The sequence below is a fragment of the Podarcis gaigeae genome (assembly GCF_964106915.1).
Source record: "Podarcis gaigeae genome assembly, chromosome: 3".
NCBI lineage: Eukaryota > Metazoa > Chordata > Lepidosauria > Squamata > Lacertidae > Podarcis > Podarcis gaigeae.
The window spans coordinates 99,352,512-99,380,497 of NC_139680.1; the positions used below are offsets into that span (position 1 = coordinate 99,352,512).

At 43.0% G+C, this 27,986-nt stretch overlaps 1 protein-coding gene across 5 annotated transcripts in view; it reads left to right on the top strand.

The window, feature by feature from the left end:
* Positions 1-27,986, top strand: part of MTA3 (metastasis associated 1 family member 3) — a 126,165-nt gene that overhangs the window by 61,651 nt on the left and 36,528 nt on the right. For 4 of the 5 annotated variants that reach the window (XM_083733368.1, XM_083733364.1, XM_083733365.1 and 1 more), the window contains exons 13-17: positions 391-542; positions 1,994-2,216; positions 13,090-13,176; positions 14,819-14,968; positions 21,337-21,368. In XM_083733368.1, coding sequence (XP_083589494.1) covers positions 391-542; positions 1,994-2,216; positions 13,090-13,176; positions 14,819-14,968; positions 21,337-21,368 — 644 coding nt within the window. Of the gene's footprint in view, positions 1-390; positions 543-1,993; positions 2,217-13,089; positions 13,177-14,818; positions 14,969-21,336; positions 21,369-23,654; positions 23,769-27,986 lie in introns of those variants that run through there. The other variant, XM_083733366.1, reaches the window with a different exon arrangement.

The window sequence follows — 27,986 nt, forward strand, 5'->3', positions numbered from 1 at the left end:
CAGTGCTTTTCTTTTAGCAAGCCTGCATGATTGCATACCACCAACCTAAGCAGCTGAATATTGAGGTTTACTAGGTGTTTACAACACCTCCCATTTTTGCACAGGCTGGCAAGCAATCGAAATGGGTGGTTTATGGTGTCCCTGGTGGGCCACCTTAGCTAAGTTTATCTTAGTGAATAAGCAGTTGTGTCGCTCTGGGAATTTGGTGAATGCCCTGAATTTTCAAACTGTTAAAATGAATAAAATATATAAAGCTTCTTGTTCAAATGTGTGGCATTTGTTGTTGCGGTATACATCTATAATAAATAGGTGTGTGTGTGTGTGTGTTTACTTGTGCAGATAAGTATTTTATGCTGAGTGGATCAACATAATTTTATTTTCTTCTTTTAGTCACACAGTCTCATCAGTGGTATTCTTGGGGTCCACCCAACATGCAGTGCAGGTTATGTGCACCGTGTTGGATTTATTGGAAGAAATATGGTGGCCTGAAAATGCCAACACTAACAAATGAAGACAGATTTTCTCCTACTCAAACCACAGAGGTAGGATTTCATTATTCTGTAGTGATGATGATGATGATGATGATGATGATGATGATAATAATAATAAGTGCAACCCAGTCCTTTTAACGTTTACTTGGAGTAAGTCCCATCATCTTCAGTGGGGCCTGCTCCCTGTTGCATGTGCTTCTGTAGTGCTTATTTTTAAAATTTCAATTTATGATTAGGAATAATTTCATAATTATAATTCACAATTAATTGTTACATTGTCCACTGTGTTTTATCATGGAAATTTAACTCCTTTCCACATTTCCTGTTTATTTGTAAAGCTGTGTTGGACAACCTTGGGTTACCCGGGTCAGAGAAACCATTGTATGAGTTACACACCTTTATACAATGCATTTTGAAAAGTTGTTTGTGCTTTAAAGACTGGAAAGAAGTTCTTTGTAGATTGTGTGTTCGGGTGTGTACGCCAAAAAATAATAATATTGTTTTCCCACTATGAGAACTTAATCCGTTCTCAAATGGGCAAGTTTTCCATTGCTCATCTCAGATTAAATTGAAAAGAAGCATGGATCATTTTTTTGACCTGATCCTGTGCTAAGGAAAATGACCCTTGTCTCAGCACTCCTCACTGCTCAAACACTGCCCTACCAACTCCAACCCCCCACTTTCCCTTTCCTTCCTTGCCAAGTGGTGATGATTTGGGAGAAACGGTGAGAGGGAAGAGGAGGGAGGCTTGTCCAGGAGGCTGATGGGAAATGTAGAATTCCCAAGATTTACTGTGTTTCAATTCAGTGGGCAAGGAGCACTTGTGGGGATGGAGGGAGAGGAGATTGGAATTCTTCCCTAGCTTGGATTTTGCAAAGTTAGGGGAAGGGCGTAACTCAGTGTAAGAGCATCTGCTTTCCATGCAGCAAGTTCTGGCTTCCGTCCTCAGCATCTCCAATGGGGGCAAAAATGCCCCATGTCTGAAATCCTGGAGAGCCATTGCCAGTCAATGTGCTACCCCCTAGATCAGGGGTCTGCAACCTTTAAGACAAAAAGAGCCACTTGGACCCATTTCCGAAGAAGAAAAAAAACTGGGAGCCGCAAAACCATTGCGACATTTAAAACAAATATATCTCCAGAGCCGCGATCTGACAGCGGGTGGGAAGGTGACGTCGGGACAGTGCGTGACTAACGCACGCACCGCCCCCATGCGACATCACAGCCAGTACAGCGCCCGTCACAGTGGGGAGTGTCAGGGCGCACAATGCGCCTCCTCCCCTCGCTAGTATCCGCCCCGGAGCCGCGGCAAAGGTGTAAAAGAGCCACATGCGGCTCCGGAGCCGCGGGTTGCAGACCCCTGCCCTAGATGGACCAATGGCCTGACTCAGAATAAGCCATCTTATATTATAGCCACATATAAGAAAACAGTACATTAATGAAAGGGAAGATCTCAGAAGTAAGACTTTTAGTTTGCATTTTGATTCTTTCCCCCCCTCTTACAGGAAGCATGTGTTAGAACACACATGTCTCGACAAGCAACGCAGGGAATACCAGTACGGAACACAGGCAGTCCAAAATCTGCCGTGAAGACACGCCAGTCGTTCTTCCTCCATACGACATACTTGACTAAACTTGCCCGCCAGGTCTGCAGAAACACTCTACAGTTGAAGCGAGCTGCAAGAAGACCGTTTGTCCTTATTAACTGTGCTGCCATTAGGGCAGAATGTAAGATGTTTCTAAATTCTTAGTTCAATGTGCCATTATTCCAACCACTTTCTGTCGTCTTTTTTTCGTTTGTTTGTTTGTTTCTTTTGCAATAAACACATTTCTGTCTATAGCCCCTTTGTGTTATTTTATTTAAAGGAAACTTTATTTTCATTTGTCTTGCTTGTCACCAAAGAACAAAGAAAATACTGTAAGTTTATAGAAAGCTTAGTACTTACTGAATAATAAAGGAGGTGTCAAATGCAGACATTGATCCAATTATAGCTTTGTGTGCTATCATACATGCTTCCTTTAACCTCTCCACATTTAATGTATCTGGTGGAAAACAGGTGCCCAGTCTCATAAAACATGAACCATATTTTTGCCATAACGTGAACCAATATGGTGCATAGATAGTGAAATAATGAAGGGGTCACAGGTTTGAAAGCAAAGGCTTGTTTAAAGGTGCAGCATCCCAGTTCATGGCAGCATTTCACTGGGGCAGCATAGTGGTTATGCACAAAACCAACTTTTATAGAGAGACTTCAGTGTAAATGAGGTTTCTATTGGGACAAACTTAAGGAGGACTCAATTATAAGCTGTCCTAAATGCATATTAGCCACGACAAAGCCAGTGATATCAGTGCAACCATAGGCAATTGACCTATGCAAGGATGGAGCTGAAAGAGACATGGGACTGCAGCCAACAATGGCATCCCAATGTTGGCTCCATCCTTGTTTCCCTTGTAATGTGTAGGACCACTGTTTTGACATCTGCTTTGTCTCCCTATTCCCGAAGTCCAAATCATTGGCTGGGTTAAAATGATGTCAAGATATGATAAAGTTGAGAGCACACACTACTGTGTAAGAGAGACCAAGGGGTGCTGTTTTCAGCAGCAAATGCCTAGTCTGTAATTTTGCCCTAACCAGATATGATTCACCACCAGGCAGAGCTGTAGGTCTACGGTCCTCAATTTATCTCACCAGATAAAAATGATTCAGAACTTATTTTTCACAACCAAAGAGGAAGGTTTCTGCTTCTTGCAAAGTTGAGAAGGAGACTTGATTCAAGCAAAGTAAATCAACAGTCTTGTTTTGCTTATTGAACATTTCCTTTGAAAGGAAACATTTTTATTGCTGTTTTCTGCATTGTTTTACCACTTCTCCCTTGTTTTCATCTGAATTGAGCTTTTGTTTTCACAATGCATTCCTTCCACACTTTCACCTGTTTGCATATTCATCTTATGTCAAAATGAGAAGTGCTTCTCTGTAGGGGGAAAAAGTACATCTCATCAATGTTGGATTTTACTATTGCTCTAAAAATGAAAGAGGTATATTTTAGAATAGGAGAGTGTCTTCCAGCACACAGATACAGTTCCCAGCTAAGCCTCCCTGTTGATTGGCTTTGGTGGAAGGGGATGCTGTGATCACTGCAGCCCAGTGGCTCCTTGAGCATACAAAACACAAGACGCATTGCAGGGGCAGAAGGTGAACACATTCATTTTAAGGGAGCTCCACACTGTGAATGTGAGTATGGAGCGCCCTCCTCCCTTGCTATGAATAGGGTTCTTTTGCATGGTCAAAGATCCCCTGGACCTGAATGCTCGGCACAGCAGAAGTTGTTTCAGTACATGTTAGTGGACAGAGATCCACAGTAAAAAGATTCAGACCACAAACGCTGCTAACAATACAGCCTGCGTTCATCTCAGGGGAGCTGGCACAGTGGTGGGGCACCTCTGGTCTGCAAGCCTTTAGACACCCCCCCCCCGGAGCCCATATTTGGCCCATGAAGTCATTTCCCCCAAAATCATGCCCACCAGCGACACACCTGGTGCCATATGCAACCTCGGGTATGTCACAGAAAAGATGTGGCTTAATAGTGTGCTCCCAATTCTTTGGCAAGTGGGGCTCATAGACAGCCCCACCAGGATCAGCTGCACTAGGAAGTTCCCCATTGGGGTTGCTCTCAGTGTCAATTACTGATTGGCGTTTGGTGCATACCCCTTTGGTAAGCGCCAGTCAGCCGGCTGATGCTATCAGTACGTCCCTTTGGTCAGCCGCTTGGCACTTCATGCGAGCCCTTTTGCAATCTGTTTGCTTGCATGATTTGCATTCTGAGTACATGCAAAGGGGAATTTTTCCTCTGCCAGTCCATAGCTGCGAGCGCATTAACCCTGCATAAGCTATATTGAAATCAAATGATTGCTTGATGGACTCTAAGCGTAATCCGGAGCTTGTCAGTGCTTTGATCTGGAGACTGTTAATGTAATAGAAAGTCGTATCACCTTTGAGAATAGCCTATTTATATATTTAAATATAAGAAGAGCCCTGCTGGATTTGATCCAAGAGCAATATCTAGTCCAGCATCCTGTTTCACATAGTGGCCTCTGGTATGTTTCCAGGTGGGACAGAAGGACCCCCAGGCCTCTCCAGCTGTTGTTCCCCAGCTTCTGGTAATGCACAGACATATTGCCACTGAAGCTGATGGTAGAATATAGCAATCATGACTTGGCAGGAACATTAGAACAGTACTGCTAGGTATCACCTAATAAATTCCACCTAATATTATTAGATGAATTGCTACCAACAGTAGTGTGTCTAAAAACAAAATGTGTACTGTGTACATCTGTGACTCGCAGTTTTTGCTAGCTAATTCCACAAGGGAAAAAATGTATATTTTAGCAGAATTGTAATAGTATCCATTTCTCCACAGGCTTGACGTAGTGGCACCTAACAAGCCCATGCCCTAATTTTTCATACAATGGATGCACAAATGAATGTGCATTGCAACAACACTTTAAAATCACTGTCAAGCATTGAGAGGCTTGATGACGCATGCTAGGCTGTTGTGTTTTATTATACAATATTAATTCATCCTGTTACAACTTGATTTTGTTTTAGACCTCAAATCTCCTGTTGGAGATAAAAGATGAACATCATTTCCCTTTCATTTTTATTATGCTTCCTTGTACACAGAATAGATAACACATAATATAGCTTCATGAATGTTCCATTCAGATTCGTATGATTAAAAAACACAGATTACATTAAGAGAAGAAACTTAACGCCAAGATACTGGATTCTGAGAAAGAGAACTTTGTGCTTGTTTTGCATACATGAGTTCAATTTGCATGCTTTGTTATACCAACTTAATGTGCAGCTCCCATCATTGCATTGAGGTTTGTATGCAGAGAGGCTCAGTGGACTCTGCCCAGCAGTGGTGATGGTAATAATGTTCATTTATCTTATTATTTGCAGGATTTTGAATTTTTAGGGACAAAGTAGTGTGCTGTTAGGGCAGGCGTAGAAACCTATATTATATGCAGACCTAGTTTGCTGCCATGTGACTCAGCTTTTAGCATGAGACCAGTGAAATTAAGTTGTCTAACGTCAGGCTAATGCTCCATGTAGCCTAGTAATGTCTCTGTTAACAATCAATGTTTCCCGCAGATGTCTTTCACATCACCTGCCTTTTTCAGAAATTCCCAATATTTGAGCCTGAGAAGCTTTGTAGTTGAGGTACTTGTGGTGCCACTGAGCTGAGATTCCTGGATGGCAGGGGGTTGTACTAGATAACCCTTGTGGTCCCAGATATAATTCTTTGGAGTAATCACGGTGCAAAGATGCTCTCTTAAGAAATGGACGATGAGCATCATCTCTCAGGCCTGGGGGCAGAAAGAAACTTTTCGAGCCCACGAGTAATGCCATCGCCTTTATTTACACATTGGTGTCCCTTCAATTCACTAGGGAGCTTCCCCAAGACAATAGACGTGTCACGCTGAGGAATGAACTTGGGAGTGATGCTAAAGAACAGTAATCTTCTTAGCAGAATAAGTTGGAAAGCACAGGGAGATAAATAAAAGGAATGTGAACAAATTAAAGGGCTGGGACTAGCGAGGGAAGAAGCTCCCAGCGGAATTAATTACACATACACACAAGAGCTGAATGTAAAGCTGTTATACGGTGTAACATGTTGCGGCAGCTTTTTTAAAAGGGTGTAGAAGAAGGATTGTCATTTTGAGGCCTGTGCAGTGGAGGTGAATGGAAAAGGGGCAGTGATGCCACCTCCAAAACTGCTGCTCACGCTGGCCAGGGTGGAAGGGGTGTGTGTGTGTGTGTGTGTGTGTGTGTGTGTGTTAGCCATGATTTTTGCCACTCCAGCTCCAGGCCAGTGCAATGAAGAGACCCATTGCTGATAGCTGGACTGCCTTAGTGCATTCCTGACTAGCCCAGCTGCATCCTCTCCTTGCTTATGTCAGCTCTGAGACCTCTCAACCAGTGCAGCCCAGCAGAGTCCAGTGGAGGGAGACCTCTTCCGCATCCTGTCTCCCTGTAGCAAAGCAGGTCAAGGGTTAGGACTGATCTGCCCATTCCCTGTATACTGATGAAGTATATAGGGGTTGTAGCCAATGATAGCTTTGCACTAATAGAAAATGCTCCCATTCACGTAAGGCAAAGCGCCTAAATTTTGCCCATCTTTGTACTCTACTGCAGCCTATCCCATATTGTTCAAAAGGCTCCCTCAAGTCTCAGGAGAGCTTTCTGCAAAGCCAGGTGATGCTAGGCATTTGCAATGAGTAGGAGATTGGTGAAAATTAGGTACCCCTGTGTTGTGTGAACAGAAGTAGACAACACATGCCTTGGGTAGGAGGTTGGTAACTGCTTTTATAAAAATACATGAAAGTAAGAAATTCAGTGTGGAGACTGATGTAGTGCAAATGTGAAGTGAAGACAGACATAGTGCAAAAAAATAAAATAAAAAAATATCACCAGCCAATTATTCAGCTGTGGTGCAAGCCCAGCTTCCTCTTTGCTTCTTAAATAAAGTGGCAATTCTGTAGGCCAGAAATATCTTCAGCAGGTTGTCCATTAAGCATTGCATGAAACATTTGCTCATTGCATTAGATTTAAATGTAATTTTTTTTAAGTGCAAGGCTGCCTCCACAGATAGTGTATGGAGTCTTTTGGTGACATCACAGAAGGTCCAGCCAATCAGCACTCTGCCCAGCTGCTTGTTCTTCCAAATTGCACAGCAATTCGCACCCACTCCCTTTCATCCTCAGCTAGGGGAAGAAAAGGTATGTTGGGACCAAGCATGGTGGACAGAGTTTCCAGCGGGGCCCCTTTTCTCTAAAAATCATTGCATGTCTCTTCATCCTACATTGAAACTGAAGGCAAGTGTTATTAGGACCAGGGCTTAGTTAGATTTAAGGAAAGTTTCATAATTCTGAACATGGTTCTAGGGAGTTCTTTCTGCCATGTTTGTTTTCTGTTGCTGGGCTCTAACTGTAATCGCTGGTAGAAATGAACAATGGCATTTCAAAAGAAAATAATGGAGGGAAAACGCATGTGGCTAGATTAGAATTGCCAGAGCAAGCTCACCATTGTTCTGCTGGAGAAAGTTCATTTTAGTATTCAACAATTAGGGGTTAGAACTTTTAAAATTAGTTATACATTTCCAGGGAAACTACAGTCGTGCTGGGCTATTTCATTTCTGACTCAACAATAACTCTCAATGATTTGCCACACCCACATCTTGCATGCTCCAAGTAGTTACAAGAGCAATTCCCTCTCCATAAAAAATAATCCTAATGGAACCCCACTTAGTGTGAGACTGGAAATGGAACAGAATGGAAAAAAGTGCAGGAGTTAGGTAAAAGGAAGAACATGTGAGAGACGTCGTAAGCTTTATAATAAAACATACTGAGGGTTGGCACCTGCTCATAGTTTTTATGGGTTGAATGCATTTCAGGAGCTCCAGCCATTATAAGCAGAGAACCTAAGAGCAAAGTTTGTGTTTTTTGGTGAAGGTTTTGTGAATTTGAACTAACTTCAATCAGTCCTGAATCTGGGCTGAAGTGTCAGTCTGGGATTACTTCTAAAAGAATGGGAAGAGAAAGAGCAGAGACTGCAAGCATACAGCTAGCCAGGTATCCCCGCTCATTTGGAATTAATTTGTCTCACATTCTGTGTGTGCACACACACCCTGGATTGCATATTCCTCATATTTGTTTTATGATGTATATTTTATTGCAAAACATGTATAAAATTCTAAGTGCTACACCATAGCTTTAATACAAAAATACAACCCAAAACCAACCAACAGCAGTATATTAACAAGGAGTATCAGAGAAAAGCAAAGCAAAAAAAATATCGGGGTTCAAGCATAGAAAACAGGGTCTTGTCTTAAGGATCAGAGGGAGCTGGGCAAAAAAGCTTTCCATTTTTACAATATGTCTGAAGCAACTGATGGCTGCTGCTTCATGTACAGCAGAGGGAGGAATAGTCCATTGTCTAACAGTGGTTCTCTGATTTGGGTCTCCAGCTGTTGTTGGACTACAAATACCATCTTCCCTAGCTACCAGGGATGATGGAAATTGTAGTCCAACCACAACTGGAGGCCCAAGTTACAAAAACACTGATTCAGGGGCAAAAGCAGAAAATGCCCATTTTCGGGTCACTGTCCTGTGATATTCTGTGGTGCCATCCATAGAATTTCCCCAGGTGATCGAAATGGGTTAGGCAATATTTCATGTGACATTGCAGTCCTTGGCAAAAATTTAAAACTCCATATTCATGCCAGTTTTATTTGTGTGTCAGTACGTTTTAGTATAAAAACTCACCCATAATAACCATATGAATGCATGCAAGCATTCTTTTTGTAATAGGCGTCCTGGAACTTTTATTTCTCATATTGACTTGCACCATGCCCTATAAAATTACACCTTTGGAAGTTGTGCAGGTTCAGATAAGCCATTATTTCTTCCAGCATATTTTTGGCCTCTGCTATTGTTTTCCATGCTGGATTAATGAAATAGGGAATTTATATCTTGCACTTCGGCTTTTACGTTTCTGCTGAGGCAAAGCCGGATGAATTTTTGGTCTTTGTGATGCTATGGCATTAAGTTGTATTTTAAAAGGGTTAGTGGATTTGTGTGGGAAGTGTGTGGAGATAGGATTACATAAAATAAAATACGTGAGCAAAGTTTAAAATGCCTAGTTGGTTTTGAATTCTTCTGTTCACTGAAAGCATAATAAAAGGGGCTGTTCCTGAAAATTAAACTAATAAATCTTGCAATATACACATTCCTTATACAGCAACATCCTCCATTGTTTCATTGCATAGTTATTTGAATTAGAAATGTTCTCAGGTTCAATTTTGGTTCTTTTGAAAGAACTCAGTATTTTGGAATTTTATTCAAGCTCTTCTGCTTGTTGAGGTGTTGATTCTCCAATGCTATAAAGTATTATCTTCTGTTTAACATACACTTCTAACGGGGAGAAAGAGAGAATGAAGGTTCTACAGTACTTTCATACTTATAATTTGGACTGAGCAAAGGGGAAAGGATTGGATTTTGAAACTCGTCTAGGATGGTTTCTGGGATCTTAAATAGCCAAATGATCTTTGCTCAAGTTTTGAAAGACAGAGGGTTATTCCATTCCATTGAAGCCATATAGTTGATCTTGAAAGTTCAGACCTGATGAACTTTCACATCCGATCTAATCTGAATACACTCTATTATACATGCAGTACCTAAAATGCTCTGTCAGCACAAGGATTTCTCTTTGCATAATGGAACATTATATCCCCCTCCTTCCCCCTGTTCCACCCTAAATCTGTCTGAGGTTCCCGTCAACCCTCAGAAAAAATTAGGGTATGGAGTTGGGGAAAGGGAAGGAAATCCCATTGTACAAGGGGAAATATTTGCAAGAATGGGCTTCTGTGCAGAGATTATGCACGAGAGGCATAAAAAACAAGCATGCCTTCCTTACTAATCCCTATCCAATGCCGTTCAAACAAACGCAGCCTTTATTTCGGCCTTTCAACCTGAGGTAACTTGGTTTGTGTGGAATTTAGGGCAATGCAAGGCTGGTGCCTTTTTCTAAACGGACAGCAGAATAGCTAGGTCAGGTCAGGAAAGGCTGCAATCCTATGCACACTCCCTTGAGAGTTGAATTTGATAGGATTTTATTTTGAGTCAACATGCACAGTAAGCCAGTGTGGTCCAATGGTTAGAACGTGTCAGATGAGGAGCCAGGAGACCCCCGTTTCTAATTTTCACTCAGACATGAAGTGGCTTGAGCCAGTCACCATTTCCCAGTCTAGCCTACCTCACAAGTTTGTTGTGAGACTAAAACGGCGGGGGTCCGAACCATCCATTCCGTATTTAGCTAACCTGGAGGAAAGGTGGGATATAAGTGTATCAAATAAATAAAAGTGAGTTGTAAAAATAGCATCATTATGAATTCTTCCTGTTTTGGTTCCTTGACGGATCCTCATTAATGAGAGTATGATGAGATTCAAACACCATTGTTTTTCAATTCAGGTGACAGCTAATTATGGAGCACTGGAGATAATTGCCTGCCTTTTTGCTTTGTTTTCTTTTATTCCACCTGAACCTTTTCTCGGGAGGCTGTGAATCAGCTGATGAGCACTTTTATGAGGTACAGTTCTGGTTGATCACCTCAGAACAAATAACGTAGAGCTGGGAAACCTTCAGAAAAGCACAACTGAAATAATCAAGGGATGGAGCAACTCCCCTGTGGTGAAAGCTTGCAGACATTTGGTACTTTTTAGTGTAGAAGTCATCTGTTAAGAGTGTAGAACATTACATGTGGTGTGGATAAAGTGAACAGGGAGAGGTTCCCCCCCTCACAGCACTAGAAAACGTGGACTTCCATTGAAGCTGAATGCTGGACGATTCAGGACAGTCAAAAGACAGTACTTCACACAGCCTGGCAACCAATACAGTTGCCACAGCTTTCACTTTCAGTAGCAGCAGTGCACGCATACATAGACACACACTTTGGAGGCGGGGGAGGTGTGCTACTGGAATGAGCCCTACCTCTGAGAAGTTGTTGGAGAATTTCCCCTCATCGGGAGAAAAATCCAGTGAAATGGTCCACCATTTTCTCTGTCCGCAAACAGAGGACAACAACTATTCATGTGCCTGGGTTGGGTGGTTACTCCCTCACTTTAACCCAGGGGTGAGGAATCCTTGAATGACGAACTCCCATCATCCATTGCCATTGGCCATGCTTGCTGGGGCTGATGGGAGTTGTGGTTCAGCAACATCTGGCAGGCCAAAAGTTCCCCACCCCTGCTATAGCCAACACACCATGACGACTCTTATGAGAGAACTGTAGGCAAGTAAAATGGTAACTTACTGCAGAGGAAAATCAGATCACATTTGTGCAACTATCTGAGTAAGGTCTTGTGAAAGGTCTTTCTACAAAGACCCTTGAATGGTGCAGCTTTTCCACATAGGCTGGGCTTGGATTCCAATGCTGCTGAGCCAGAGCCAGAGAGGACTTCAATGGATGTTTCTGCTCCTTCACTCCATAGCTCCAGTCTTACACCCAACAGACTTCTAGTTTATTGGTACATATGCTGTGCGTTATGCTTGCTATAACATTATACATTTTATTTTTATTTCCAAATTGTCTTTACAGTTTGTCTTAGTTATGCAGTCATTGTCCTACAAGGTGTTTTTAGTTTTGTTTTCAAGTGGTACATTGTGACAGGTTAAATTTTAAAAATAGCAACTACTAGAGCCCAATGCTCACATGGATCACGGAAGGGCATAAGTTTGTAGAGTGAGGAGTGGCGCTGTTTCTTTTTCTTTCACTAACCAGTTGGTAAGAGCACTAGACTCTTAATTTCAGGGTCGTGGGTTTGAGCCCCACATTGGGTGAATGATTCCTGCATTGCAGAGTGTTGGACTAAAGGACCCTTGTGGTTCTTTCCAACTCTACAATTCTGCGAATCTGTGAAAGCCCCAAATGTGAACTGCTGCTCATGAGTAGGTCTGGGTGCTCTGGTCACTTGATTAAATGGATGTCCTGATCACACTGAACCCCTGATTGTTGACATGTCTGCTGAGATACCCATGAACCTCTGCTACTGAACTGCAGGATTCTAAATTATGGCCAGAGCAGTGTTCTCCAACCTTGGATGTCCATATGTTCTTGGACTATACCCCTCCTTCCCCAAAGAGTTTAGCCAATGGTTGCAGATGATGGGAGTTGTAGTCCACCAACACCTGGGGATCTAAGGTCAAAGAACATTGGTCTAGAGCAGAATGGGCAGCTTTGTCTGCTGAGGGACACATTCTCTCAGAGCCAACAATGGGTAGAGCCACAGACAAGAGTATTCTGAATTAACTTATCCTGGAATAAAGATCACCTTACTTCAATTTTCACCATAGCTACCTCAGTCTTCTCAAAAACAAGCTCTATTGAGTTTGATGGGATTATTCTCAGAGAATTTTAAAAGACATAACAAATCAATACAGCAAGTGAAATGAATTCCTTTCTGGTTTAGTGTGCTACAAAGACATAGCAGAAGCCTTCCAATTCCCTGTCCGTTCTGGTTCTCTCAGTGTCTCTCTCAACAATGGTGTCCTTCTGGATAACCCGTTTGAGCCCAGCTCAGGAAGTACATTTATTCCAGACCACCTTGCAAGGGTGTCTTCAGAAGGTGGTGCTGGGACACACAATTATGAACCCTAACCAGAGTTCCCTGGAAAAGAGGATTGATTGTTAAACCACTCTGAGAATTGTAGCTTTGTGGGGAGGAGAATAAGGGTCTCCAACAACTCTCAGCACCCTCAACAAATGATAGCTCCCAGCTTTCTTTGAGGGAATCTGTGACATGGTATCATAGTGCTTTAAATGTATAGTGCAGATGTCTGGCTGCCTATCATGCAGATGCACATAGGAGAGTGAAATCCTTGCAATGGTACCAGTGCTGTCTTCTTCCAGGAAAACCTGTCAGCCGTTATTGATCTTCTCATCAATGAGATCCTTGACAAGCTTCGGAAAGCTGTGGCTGTCATTGGTTCTTCATCCTACCCTACTCCGTCTTAAAATAACATTCTGTTTTCGATCCCTAGATGCTGATAGACATTGTGAATTTGTTGGAAATCCTTTGAAGATTAAAAGCACTCGGAAATCATTATCATGTATCATTGGATATTTGGGTGAGTTCTTGTTTAGTGAAATGAGTCGTAAGTTATAAAATGAGTGTTTAAATGTCCTATCCAGGACCAGCCCACCCATAAGGCAGACTGAAGCAGCCGCCTTGGGTGGTAGAATGCCAAGGGTTGGTGCCTCCATGGGCACCTCTCCTGCCACAGCCAGAGAAGTGGCAGTGGCTTCCAGGGAGATCTCTTGAGATCTTGTGGAGCTCGCCTGAGAACTTGTACCTGCCACTGCTTCTCCTCACTTACCCCAGGGCCAGGGGTGTCCTGCCCACTGCCACCAGAGAAGCAAGGAGAAGTGGATGTGGCTTCTGGGTTCTGGTGAGATCTTTCAGATCTCTCGCACGATCTTGCTGGAACCTGTAATGTGCAGCTGCACAATCCTGGTAAGGCAACACCTTTCCATTTCACCTCAGGCAGGCAACAAAATAGGACGGGCTGCCCCATGTCCTATCAAAAGTCCTGTCAGAGGTCTTTCAAACATAATAGGCATATTTCAGTGTGCAGTTGAGATTAATTGAATAGCTGTATATTAGGTTTCTGGTGGCATGTTGATAGCAAGGACATAAGGAATAATTTTTTTAACGGAACCTTTCTTCTCAGGGCCAGTTTATAGACCTGATAGTTCATTGTGTGTTGTTTGTTGCTGAATCATTGGTATTTCAAAAATAAATAACTGACTGACTGTGGCATAGGGGATAACACACACACACCAATCTTGAATAGAATTGCCCTTTTCTGTATCTGCTATGTGCAATAACAGAAAAAACTTTCATTTGCCACAGGTGTGGGGAGTGGGATGATGATTATATTTCTTACCTGCCTTCCACCACCAGGTCTCAACAATTTAAAATTTAATATTAAAAATGGTTTAAATCATAAGAAAACATATCTCAGGTGTCAAAGGCTAGGGAAAAGTGCTTCTTCTTCAGCATACATTGGAAATTGTTTAAGGAAGCTGCCAGACACAACACACTGATTGGAAAAGTGGAAGAGGCAAAGAACTAAACAATATACCCTGTGCTGTATACATGCTCTGTTGCTTATCTGGCTTATCTCATCCCAGCTATTCCCATCCCCACCCCTCAGTTAAGTTAAGCACACTAGGCCAAATTATGTGACAAATATCACATCTATTTTTTTGCCCCAAATGTGCTTATTTACTACATGCATACCTGTGTTCAACGTAACAGGTAAGCAAGCCTTGTGCTGTTGAACAATGAGATGATCAATGCAGTTAATTCTACCATCTGTGTGCCAGGCTGATAAAGGGAAATCCTGTAAACATCTATTTAAAGCTGGTGCACATTTTCCAAAATATCTGCATGCTGGGAAGCAATATGCTTTTTAAAAAAGCTTTTAAACAGCAGCAACCCCAGGTTGTCAGTGGTGTGCCATTTCAACTAGATTTTACACAGCTTAAATCACTTTTCTCTCCTGCTCCCTTCACAGCAACAGTTAAGGTCAAGTAACTGAAGGAGCATTTTCCTGTTCTTTTTTATGTGGGGTAGTGTGATAACATCTCTAAGGTTTTAGATCCTGAAGTAGGAAAATCGGAAGCATACCGCTGAGATGATGATGATTTGAAATAATTTCAGCAATATATTTTTTGTTGTGTCCCCTCCCCCCCGCCAAATCACAGAGATTCATCCTGCCATGAAGCCTAATATAATCAAGTCAACACCAAGCCTTCAGAGTTCAATGGCAAAGAGGTTGCTCGCTCCCCCTGGCCACTCATCGTTAAGTATTTTGGGGAAGAGAAACTACAGCCACCATCACAACGGCCTGGATGGTATGTGTAAATAAACTGACATCTGAAATAACTATTCTTTTTTGCAATGTGTGTATAATCTAAAGGCAGCATCTTTGCTTCTTTCAAACTGGGCATTGGTATCTTCTACAACAGGCTTCCTCAACCTCGGCCCTCCAGATGTTTTTGAGACTACAATTCCCATCATCCCTGACCACTGGTCCTGCTAGCTAGGGATCATGGGAGTTGTAGGCCAAAAACCAAGGTTGAGGAAGCCTGTTCTACAATAATAGTCAGCTTAGTCCCTCTTTGACAATAGGATTGGAGTTAACATAGGACCATTGGAAAACAAAGCCCAGTTGCTAGGTTGCAAGTGAGGCCAGTGGTTCTAGGGGAGAAGAAAGCAGGCAGCCATGGGCCCTGATGTGCAGGTAGGCCTTGCCAGTTGTTATGGCAACAGAGCCTTGGGACCAAGATACAAGGCAGCCTGGCAGTGAGGTATTTAGGGAGGGGCAGCTGGTCTGGTGAAGGAAGGAAGGAATTTGTGAAGGAATTCCCTGCAGCTGCCACCTGCCGCATTGAATCTTCCTGCTCTTTGTCAGGTGGAGGAGAGGAGATGCTATCGTGCTGGAAGCCATGGATAAAATGTGGCCAACACTTTTTAATTAATTACTAGAATGTGCCCGGGAGATGTGGGTTGTGTCGCTGTCCCTTTTCTCCTGTCCATCATCCTATTTCAGGGAAGACCAGTGGCTGTACTTGCTGGAAAGATCCATTTAGAAGCAACTGTCAGTGGAAAAGCATTTGGCTGCTGAGCGGCTGAGCTACTAATCAGGCAGCATCCAGTTCAAATATTAGTGACATTGTCTTGGCTCCAGATAATATGCCAAGGGAGGGAGGGTAGTAATAATTACTGACTTTACAGGGATGGCAACAAGGTAATGTGTGTGATGTATTTTGAGCATTCTATGTAGGTGGTCAATAATCCTGAATATTAATCATGTTAGCATTGGAAATGGCAAGCCAGTTTGTGTGTACGCAAAATGCACTGTGCTTGAATTTATATATTTTTTGGCTTGAATTAATGCAAAGTATCCCAAGGGGAAGAGCCATTAGGCAATTTTTGCTTCTGTGTTACACTGCTGTGAGATAAGTGGGCTTTTTTTGTTTGTTATTTTTGCTTAATTTTGGGTTGTGAAGCCTAGCCTTAAGCAATGGATTACCACTTTCCAAGCAATGTATTTGATTTGGTGATCTGGTACAGAGATATGCGTTAAACTTTTTATATTGATCTGCTGTGTACCCGCTATTGAATCTAGTAATAGCTTAAAACTGTTTTGGGAAGATCAGCACAAGATTTTCATTCATAGCTCTGTTTTGATTTCAGTTGTTAACTTGTGCTGAACATGTGCACAATATGTTTGTTTTGTCAGCCGAGGAGTAATGTGCTGAAACTGGCTAGAGTGTAAAATCTCTCTCAAGGGATTATTCAGATTTTACAGCCCTAAACTGATACAACCCCACTTTCCATCAATCTGTGGTGTTTGCATGACTGATTGCATAAAAAAGGGCATCATATTCCACCCCTTCTTCAAAACCCTGGATTAGGTTCCTGGTTGAAAAGATTACTGAAGCATTGCCATTTTGAGCACTCAAAGCACTGTATAAATGGCAACGCTTACAATGACAATATTTGTAATGGAACCACCTATACAAGGCCCAAAGTGGGTATTAGGAGACATTTGTTTGGTTCACATTAACCAAATGTTCACTTCCTGAACCAAAACCAAAGCTGAAACAGCTAACATTTGAATTTTGTACTTCTCTGAATTTTGCATATGTGTACGTATTAAAATGCACATACAGTGGTACCTCAGGTTACAAACATCTTGGGTTACAAACACTTCAGGTTACAGATTTCTATACAGACTTGAGCAGTTCCAATCCAGCTGAGCTTTGCCTGCATTGGACAGCCTCTTGCCCATTGAGGTCTAAGCTGCTTATGCATTGGGTGTTGTTGTTGTTGTTTTTTAAAAAAGCCTGATTAATCATGTGCAGATAATATACAATTATTTCTATACAGTGGTACCTTGGGTTAAGAACTTAATTCGTTCCGGAGGTCTGTTCTTAACCTGAAACTGTTCTTAACCTGAGACACCACTTTAGCTAATGAGGCCTCCCACTGCCGCTGTGCCACCGCCGCACGATTTCTGTTCTCATCCTGAAGCAAAGTTCTTAACCTGAGGTACTATTTCTGGGTTAGCAGAGTCTGTAACCTGAAGCATCTGTAACCCGAGGTACCACTGTATTGTGTATAAAAGAACAGTACTGCATGTGGGTATATTTCTGCAGGCTCATTTTGTATATATTAATATGTAAGTATTTCTATAAAGTCATGTGCATTGTTGAATATATGTGATTATTTTAGGAAGCCTGGAGTATATATGTATATAATATTTATTTAATATTATACATATAGTAAGAATTATAATAACAAAAATTTCATGTGAGAATTGTTTTTAATTTTAGTGGGACCATTAAAAAAAAACACCTCTTCTCATCAATTTCACTTGGCAAGACAGGAATTTTAAAAAATAAATTCATACAGATAAACTCAACAATGAGTTTTTTTTTAAAATACTGTATCTAATTCAGTTATGCATCTGGATCAGTTGTGTGCCTGTTTCTGCGTATGGGCCCTCTTTACTGGACTGAAGCACCCATCTTTTGTGGAGAAAATAGGTGCTGGAAAATATTTAGGTGTTGGCATTTTCCTCCAACATCACTCTTAGTTTGCTTCAGTGAATGGTAAAGGTAATCAGCAATCCAGGTTCTCAGCAAACGTGTCAGGATGCATAGTTTTTTCAATAACTCTTGCTGGACGGCGAAAGTTCTCAAGTTAGCAGAGTGAACACCTCCATCTCCGTGTGCTAAGAAAAACTCCATGAATCATTATTATTTTTTGTCTCAAGTTACAAAATCATGGTAAGCAAAAATGTCATTGCTGCCTTCACTTTCTGGCCAACACTTTGCTTTTAAACAGGAAAGATTCACACAATGACATGAGAATGGAAGCTTCCCTTCTCCCCACATCTGGAAGTAATTGAATTATATATCTTTGCGGTGACAGATTTCATAGAATGCCAAAGTAGGCTAGCTCAGTGCAACTGACAAAGCGCTTGTTTGCAGTATTACCTGAATATAGCTTGTTTTATTTTGTTATTTAGATTTATTGCCAAATCAGGGCAGGTAAATAAAAGTAAAGGCCCTCCAGCAAAATAAAATGCAATCAAATCAACAAGATTACCCTGCCATTTCTCAAATGAGCCCTAAACACTTCTGAAAAGTGCTCAGTCTTAGACTTTGATGTGTCTGTACATATGGAAGGGTATTCTATAATTCCAAATCAATAGCAGTGATGGGGTTTTCAGTGGGCAGGTGTAGGGGATTCTCTGGGGTAACTGTGCCCCTGAAGGACCAGGTTGCAGTCTGGGAGTCATTTTGCTCTCCATGGAGGTGCAGGTTAATGCTGTGTCCAGGGCAGCTGCCTACCAGCTCCATTTGGTACGCTGGCTGAGACCTTGCCTGCCTGTGTACAGTCTCATCAGAATGGTACATGCGCTGGTTATCTCCCGCTTGGTCTACTGCAATGCATTCTACATGGGGCTACCTTTGAAGGTGACTTGGAAACTACAACTAATCCAGAATGCAGCAGCTAGGCTGGTGACTGGGAACGGCTGCCGGGACCATATTGCACCAGTCCTACACTGGCTCCCAGTACATTTCCAAGCACATTTCAAAGTGTTGGTGCTGACCTTTAAAGCCATAAATGGCCCTGGCCCAGTATACCTGAAGGAGTACCTCCACCCCCAATGTTCAACTCTAAGATCTAGATCTGAGAACTTTCTGACATTCCCCTCAATTTAGAAGTGCTGGGGTATATTTTTGGAGACAGGAAGGAAATGAATTTAAACAATCTTTAAAAGCAGTATTTGATTTGTTCTCTCTTTGCCCCGTCTCTTCTTTTTTTCTTCATTGACATATGGAGAAGCACCTGACATTTCTGTCTGAAATCTGTTTTCAGTTCCTAGCTCATCTCCTTGGGAAACAAAATTCCAATATGCAACCCTGAGTCACCTTAATGTTTTAGCAATGACATAAACACTCATTCCAAGAGTTGCTGGAAGAAGCCTCACTTGTTATTGCATTTTATAACTTTGGGGGCTCTCAAATTATATTTCTGTGTAACATTAATTTTACATGGAAGCATATGCGATCTTAATTTAGTAAGCTTGCTGGTTCCTAGTATACTTACTATAACACACACCCCAGTGCTACATTAGAGTTTCTCCTTGTGAAAGAATAAAAGTAAGATATAAATATGAAAAAAGAATAAATAATACAATGCAGACTGTACAAAACAGTAATGTGGAGCAAAGCCCCTATTTCTCAGGTGTGGGGCCCTACAAATAAGTACCTAAACTTAATTCTCTGTGTCTAGCCAGGGTGAAAGCCATTGTGGTGTAATCGTTAGAGTGTCAGACCTAGCAGTGGTGTAATGGTTAGAGTGTCAGACCTAGCAGACTCTGGCTTCAAATTTCCCCTAAGCTGTGAAACCCACTCGACTGACCCAGCATCAGTAGACTAAAGTCCAACTACAAATGTTCCAGTAAGTTACAGTTTTCGGTATGACATGCACTCCATTCTGCTTTAGACCACTTTCTCTGAATGCTAGTGATTTATAGGTTCCTGCAAACGTAATTCTCTGACTGCACCACAATTATTTTTTCTTGTTTGCATCTAGGAACTTTGTCTTAATTGTCTAGCTGAAATTGTCAGACTTGTTTCCTCAAGTGATTGTTCTGCTTTTAGCAACATTGATTAGCTAAGCTCAGATTTTCACTTGACGCAGCACTGCCAAAGTAGCTTCACCTGTGGGTACGAAAGGAAATTGCATCCAGGTTAGTTTGACTTCAGCAACTTCAAAGCCCTTAAAAAGCATAATAAAAACAAATCATGTGTTTGATTTGTTGGGGAGCAGGGACTGATTGCTGGCAACTGATCTTGTTGTTGTTGTTTAGTCGTATCCGACTCTTCATGACCCCATGGACCAGAGCACGCCAGGCACTTCTGTCTTCCACTGCCTCCCACAGTTTGGTCAAACTCATGCTGGTAGCTGGTAGCACTATCCAACCATCTCGTCCTCTGTCGTCCCCTTCTCCTTGTGCCCTCCATCTTTCCCAACATCAGGGTCTTTTCCAGGGAGTTTTCTCTTCTCATGAGGTGGCCAAAGTATTAAAGCCTCAGCTTCACGATCTGTCCTTCCAGTGAGCACTCAGGGCTGATTTCCTTAAGAATGGATAGGTTTGATCTTCTTGCAGTCCATCGGACTCTCAAGAGTCTCCTCCAGTGCCATAATTCAAAAGCACCAATTCTTCGGCGATCAGCCTTCTTTATGGTCCAGCTCTCACTTCCATACTTCACTACTGGGAAAACCATAGCTTTTACTATACGGACCTTTGTTGGCAAGGTGATGTCTCTACTTTTTAAGATGCTGTCTAGGTTTGTCATTGCTTTTCTCCCAAGAAGCAGGCGTCCATTAATTTCATGGCTGCTGTCACCATCTGCAGTGATCGGCAACTGATCTAGATCTGTTCAAAACTAATTGTAGTAGGACAACCTGGTTTTCCCTAGTGACGAGGAAGTGATTTAGTAGGCCAAGGGGGACCTTTCTGGTGAGCTTGGGAATAGTCAGAGGCCAAGAGACTGTTCTCATGGGTATGTGATGCAATTTTTACTCCTGAATGTATTAATTTTGAATCTGTGTGGTGCTTGGATAGGGCACTTATCAGGGAACCATATATAACAGAGCTGGGGAAATGTTTTCAAGTCTGAGGGTCACAAACCAGTTGTGGAATGGGCCAGAGGCAAACATGTGTGAGATTTTTGTCAAAGGATAAGAGAGTGGGGCAAAGGATGCAAATCTTACCCTCTAACAAATGGCTGTCCTCTACTTAACTAATCTCCAGTGAAGGACAGTCCACTGCCTCTCAAAGCAATTTGTTCCACTGCCAAATAGCTGTTAGGAAGTTTCTTTAAACATATAGCAGAAAACGCCTTCTTTGCATTTTCCACCCATTAGTTCTTGTCCTGCCGTCCAAAGCAACAGCAAATAAATCTGCTCCATTTTCTATGTGCCAGGCATTCCTATATTTGAAGATGCCATCTGCTGTGGTGGGCCCTGTAATTGCAAGGTTGCCTCTGTAGTTGGAGCTCTCTGTTTGGCATTCTGTATCTTTCAGTATTACGGTTGCTCTTGAGGAAGCTGCAATGAAAATAATTTGTTGTAAAGGGATGTGTGTAAGCTAATATAGGTCTAATCTGTGGTATTGTGTGTGGTTTTGTTTTAGGACTCTCCAGTCATACACATGGGACTAAAATGGTAAGTTCTAACATTTTTCTATCTGATTTTACTGGATTTGGACTTAAAGAATGTGCAAATCCTATGCATGGTTACTCAGAAACTAATGTGTCCGTTAGGATTTGCTCTCAAGTAAATGTGCATAGGAAGGATTGCAGCCTTAGTACCAGAAGTGGCTCATAGGACAGGGAGGGGCGACAATTCTTGCTCCCTGGCAGCTGGGTTGCTGATGTTTACTGGGAGAGATGGGGAAAATGGAGTGGTGAGGAGGTTGTTGTGGTGCCAACACACCAGCAGGAGCACCAGATAGGTTCTACACTGATGCCTTTGCACTGGACCAACCTCTCTATTGCCTTTTCCCTCTCCCTCCTGGTAAACAACAGCAACATGCCTGCCGGGATGCTCCTTCCCACCTGATGAGACACCTGGTGGCATCTTCTTCTGAAATCTATTGTGCGTGGGGAGCCAATGTGAAACAGTGGCAAACCAGTGTTGGATTTGGAGGCACAGACGGCCAAGTCCCCATCCCCAATTTTCCACTATACCATGTGGTCCTGGTCAAATGAATCTAAGCAATATTGTTATTGCTTCTGTGCAATAATATTTCATGTATTATGAGATGGCTATTCTCATGATGTGTGTTCATCTTCAAGAGAGATACTGTTACTTTGATTTAAAAATTATGTTACAAATCAGGAAAACCCCAATAAATTCCTAAAGCAAATACTTAACAGTTGTCTGATTTTCTCCCTGTTTTCGTTTAAAGAAACAAAAAGATGATTAGCAGCTGAAGCTCTGTTAGCAAACATTGGAATGGCAGCCATAGTTCCAGTTCTTTTCTGCTGTTAAAAACATATAAAGAAATAGTAAGACCCCCACAATGACTTGAAAATTGGGAGGATTAGTGGGCTGAATTATTAAGATCATAAATATACCTTAGAGAAAACTCATACATGAAATCTACATTTCATCTCATCAGCCAATGAACTCATAGGAATATTTTAGGTTGGAGTGAAAGGTTCAAATACCAAAGCATTCTGTCCTGGGCCATATGCAAGGGATGGGTGGGAATGATCCCAACAAGTGCCCCCATCTCCCTTCTCTTCCATTTCTTTCTCCCTCTTCTACTCACCCCCACCCCATCCCTCAATGAGAGACATCACAATTGCAAGACGTCTGAAATTATTGCTTGAAGGTTTTCCCCTTCCTTCTACCTCCTACCCATGGTTTGGTCAATTTACCTGGTAGATTATATCTCCCTGCCTGGGTGATAAGATTCTTGGGTGAGAACCTTCCTTCAGTCCCATCAACATCAGAGGCACAGATGGTGGTGACACAAGAGAGACCCTTTCATATGTCTGCGGCAAGATTGTGGAATTCCTTCCCGAAAGCGATTAGACTGGCTCCCTCCTTGTTATCTTTCAACGGGCAGGTTTCTTATTTAAACAGGCCTTTGAAAACTGAGGAGCAGACAATGTTGGCAGCTAACAGGGCAATCAAGAGTTCAGTACTGGTTCTAAATGTCCTTTATTGTATTTTAACAATTGTTTTTAGTTTGTTTTTTAATTATTTTGTATTTTAAAGTGGTGTTTCTAAAAGGTTGTAAGCTGTCTGGAATCCCAGCTTGGGGAAAAGGCAGGTCATAAATACATTAAATATACATTAATAACAACAATAACAAATGATATACTGTCCATTCTGACTTTGTCCCCCCACATTTTTCTTGGTCTGCTAGCCATATCCTTCTTTTCTTATGGGCTTCCCCCTCCCACCATGAATTTAACCTGATGGCTACATGAAATTAGTCACAAAGGCCACAGGTTATCCACTCTTGTGTGACAGTAGCACCATGTCTTTCTCACCACCTGTACCCACCTGCTCATACAGAGTTTGAGTCATTTAGTGACTCATAGCTCCAATCAAATCTCTTGTTGTGAGTCTGGTCTTCACTGTACCCTGTGTACAAATCTGAATGTTTGGCGCAAAATGACAGAATAACTTGGTGACATAAACAGTCCAGAGCAGAATACCAGATGCTAACATTGTGATTCAATCAAGATTGCTGCTCATATCCATGTTTCCTGATTAATCAGGAGATCTGCTCACATTAGTGTCATCATAGTATCATTGCAATATCTTCCCTCAGTTTTCTAAAGAGAATTCACTGGATTTCCAAAATCTGTCATTCACAACTGGTGCTTGTATTAAATTCAAATTTGTTATTATTAATTGTTTTATGCCAGAGGTTACTTTTGTTCTCAATAGACTTTGACATAGTGTGTTTTGGCTGTATGTTTTGTCTTTCAGACACTGCTTCCTTGAATGGTTTCCAGCTCTGTTCTAAAGTTACAAATTCAAAATCTTATGTTACATAGATTATTTTTACTTTCAAAAGCTGTTTAATAAAACGTTGCAATGCAACTTCTTTAAAAATCAGCTAAATAAAACATTTCTATCACCTAAAAAGGAGCCCTGATTACAGATTTTAGAACAATTATTTTGCAGATGGTAGTTTGAAGAAGTAGTTTGGGAAATTCGTCGTATGTCTGGAATCAGGAGTATATTAAAAGATGACCTAATAAAATGTTCCAGACAGATTGAAGAGGAGACAGGCAGAACAGAAACTCATTTATTCCTATATTTAAAAATTGGACACATTATAAATAATTTGAGCACAAAGTATGTATGGCCCACTAAGGGATCGTACTAATTCAGTTATTAAGTATGACTTATTGTACTAATTTTGGCAAAGTAATCTCAAATAATTATTTTAAAGGAACTTTAAAACAGATTAATAAAATTATGGTAAATCAAATTAACTGGGGAAAGGATCTTAATACAAGCTTCCCACAGGAAATTTGAAGGTGGTTGTGGCAGAATATTCCACAGTCCACTTTGTGTATGAACCACAAGGAAAACTTTTATAAATTTGTATTTGATGGTATTTGACATCATATAAGCTAAATCAAATATACATACTGGCTGTTACATATTTTTTGAACCTGCCTGTCAGGGAACTGCCATCGGAGGGACAGGTGGTGGACAGGCTCCAGGAGAATAGGAGAGAATCGGCAGCAGAGGAAGGAACCAGCAGGGGGAGTGCAGGAGTCACAGCGGAGGGGAGGCTCTGGGATACTTCTAGTGAGAATAGCGAAGAGGTAACAAGACCCCCATTAGGAACTCCCACCCTTCGCCGGAAACTGTCACGCAGAGAGTCACGAAGGCGCATGTCCGTCAAACAGCTTTTATGTTGGCGTAAATTCCGTAGACGCCCACTGTCAGATTCTACCAGCGACTGACGGAGTCATGCTTTGGGGGCTCCGTTAGTGCCTCGGTTTGGATGACCAGCCAAACCCCAGAGGGATCAAGCTTTTACGCACAAGCAGCTCACTATCCCATCACAGCAATCTGACAGTCTTTGAAAGCAGCTTGTGTAAGCAGAGGGCATCATGAGCGAACCAGCCGGAACCGGAGGAGCTGGAGCTGGAGCAGGTCCAAGCCTGGAAGAAAGGTACAGGGCGTTGGAGGTCCAGCTGGCGCTGCAAACGGCGAGGCTCGAGGAGAGGAGGGCTCAAGATGCGGATAAAGGGAAAACCACCCCACTTGCCAGACGGGTGCCTGGATTGGTGCAGAAATTTGGGGGGGATCCCAGGAACTATCAAGCCTTTAGGACAGAGATGCAATATGCTCTCAATCTACTGTTTGATGACTTCCCCGATGAGAACTCTAGAGTGGCGTACGTGATTGGCCATCTAGAGGGAGGGGCGAAGGACTGGGTTCGGCCCCTGATGGCAGCCAATAATGAAATCTTAAAGGACACTATGAAGTTTTTTCGCGCCATGGACTTGATTTTTCCAGCGAGATCGAGCAGGGGGTGGTGCGCAGACAGTTAATGGCGTGTAAACAGGGGAGCCGATCTGTACGTGAGTACTGGACTGAGTTCACCATGCTGATTCATAGACTAGGGTGGGACCTTGCTAGTGAACCTATTCAAATGCTGTTTGAAGAAGGTCTCTCTCCGGCAGTGAAAGATGAACTTTCCCGGGCGCCTAGGGCGGAGTCTATGGATCAGCTGACTAAATCAGCGCTGTCCATAGGAGCACGCCAGGAGGCTAGAGCTATGGAAAAGCGGGAAGGAAAGGGGGAACGTTGGAAGGACTTCCGCATTCCAGAGATTCCGGAGCAGCCTTTCCCGCCAGCAGAGCCGATGGAACTTGGAACAGCGCGCGCGCGCGCAGTTTCAAACACCAGTGAAGGGCGGAAGAAGGAGGGAAAGAGCGGCAAGAGATGCTATCTCTGCCAACAGCCAGGTCACTTTGCCAGAGTCTGTCCGCAAAGGAAGGAATGGCAAGGGATGGCGGGAACTGTTGGGGGGAAGGAGGAAGAAGAAATCACGGAGCAAGTAAAAGCCAACGCCTGGTTGCCAACATCAGGGCACAGCAGCCAGGCCAGGGAGTAGTGAATGTGCCCACGCCGGAACCTCCAAGACCAGCGCTTGTGATAGAGGTGTTGCTGGAACTGGCAAACGGACACCCACTGAAGATAAAAGCGCTATTGGATTCAGGTAGCTCATGTAATTTCATGAGTAAGGAGTTTGCAGCTGAACACCAGATACAGACTATCCCATTAAGTAAGCCTTTGCAGGTTACCACGATTGATGGGAGGGAGCTGTTGGGAGGAGAAGTGAACCAACAAACTGTACCAATGATAATGAGGGTGGCAAGACACACAGAACTGATAGCGTTTAACGTAGCCACCTTGGGAGGAGCTCCTATTATCTTGGGAATGAGCTGGCTGGCACTACACGATCCGCTAGTAGGCTGGCATCAGAGAGTGGTTTCCTTTGGATCAGCACATTGCCTAGAACACTGCAAGGAGGGAGAGGCTCAGGCAGGGGGCAGGGCCACTCTAGCAGGGATGGAAGTGATGGACAAGGGGAGGGTGCCACCACAATACGCTGACTTGATTGACGTATTCAGCGAAAAAGAAGCAGATAAACTGCCCCCGCACAGACCCTTTGACTGTCAAATTAACTTACTCCCAGGAGCACAATTGCCAGTGGGCAAGCTGTATGCAATGTCAGACAGTGAGATGCAGGAGTTAAGGGAGTTCATTGACAAGAACCTCAAGCGAGGTTTCATCAGAGAGTCACGAGCGGTGGGGGGCAGCCCAGTGTTCTTTGTGGACAAAAAAAACACGGGCAAGCCCAGGCTTGTATGTGATTTCAGGGCCCTAAATGCAGTGTCAGAACCAGTGACTTTCCCTATGCCTAGAATTGATGACATTCTAACACGGGTGAGAAAAGGGAAAATTTTTACCAAGCTGGACCTTAGGGGGGCATATAACTTGATACGTGTGAGAAAGGGGGATGAGTGGAAGACCACTATGTTCACCCCCTTGGGGGCTTTTGAGTACCGGGTTATGCCTTTCGGATTACAAGCGGGCTCCGCCTGCTTTCAATCATTCATGAATCACGTCCTGGGGCCACTGCTCTACAAGAACTGCGTAGCGTTCTTAGATGACGTCCTGGTGTACTCAGAGAATGAGGAGCAGCATGTGCGAGATGTAAGAGAGGTACTGAGCAAGCTGCGAGAAAACCGGCTGTGGGTGAAACTGGAGAAGTGTCAGTTTCATACCAGGGAGGTGGAATTCCTGGGGTACCGGTTGTCTGACAAGGGATTGGCCATGGATCCCAGCAAGGTTCAAGCGGTACTGGAATGGAAAACATCAAAGACCAAGAAGGACGTGCAAAGGTTCCTGGGCTTCGGAAACTTCTATAGGAAGTTCATCAAAAACTTTGCCCATTTAACAGCGCCCATCACGGATTGTCTTAGTAGCAAAAAGAAATTTGTTTGGACGGAAGAAGCGCAGCGGGCGTTCGAACGTTTAAAGCAGGCGTTTGCGTCGGAAGAGCAACTTTTGCACGTGGATCTACAACAACCAATGAGAGTGGAGACTGACGCGTCAGACCGAGCGGTGGGGGCCGTTCTTCTCCAGCCGGGAAAAGATACGTCTGAATGGAGACCGTGTGCATTCTTCTCGCGGAAGTTGAACAAATCCGAGAGGAACTACACAGTATACGACCGAGAACTGCTCGCCATTCATGAAGCATTCCGGAAATGGCGGCACTTGCTGATTGGGGCGCAGCACAAGGTTCAAGTCCGAACTGACCACAAAAATCTGGAATACTGGAGAACAGCCCGAGTGCTGAACCAGAGACAAGTGCGATGGGCCCAGGAGTTCTCCAAATTCCACTTTGAGATTCGTTACATGCCCGGCTCCGAGAACGTGAGGGCGGACGCTCTTTCCAGGAAACCTGAGTACTTAGAGGGGGAGGGAGCGCCTGAGGCAAGGCATGTAATCCCTGAAGACCGCTGGGTGTGTGGGGCGGCATTGGTGGGGCAGAGGGAACTGATAGAGGGTACTGAGAACGATGAATACGCCCAAGAGAAACTCAGAGAGCTCAGGAGGACAGAGGAGAACACAGGGGGGTTTGAAGAAAAGAACGGGGCATTGTATTACAAAGGGGCACTGTACATACCCGATGGGGAACTGAGGGGCAGAGTACTCAAGCAGTTGCATGACAGCCCCACAGCGGGACATTTTGGACAGCACAAAACCATGTGGTTGGTTACCAGG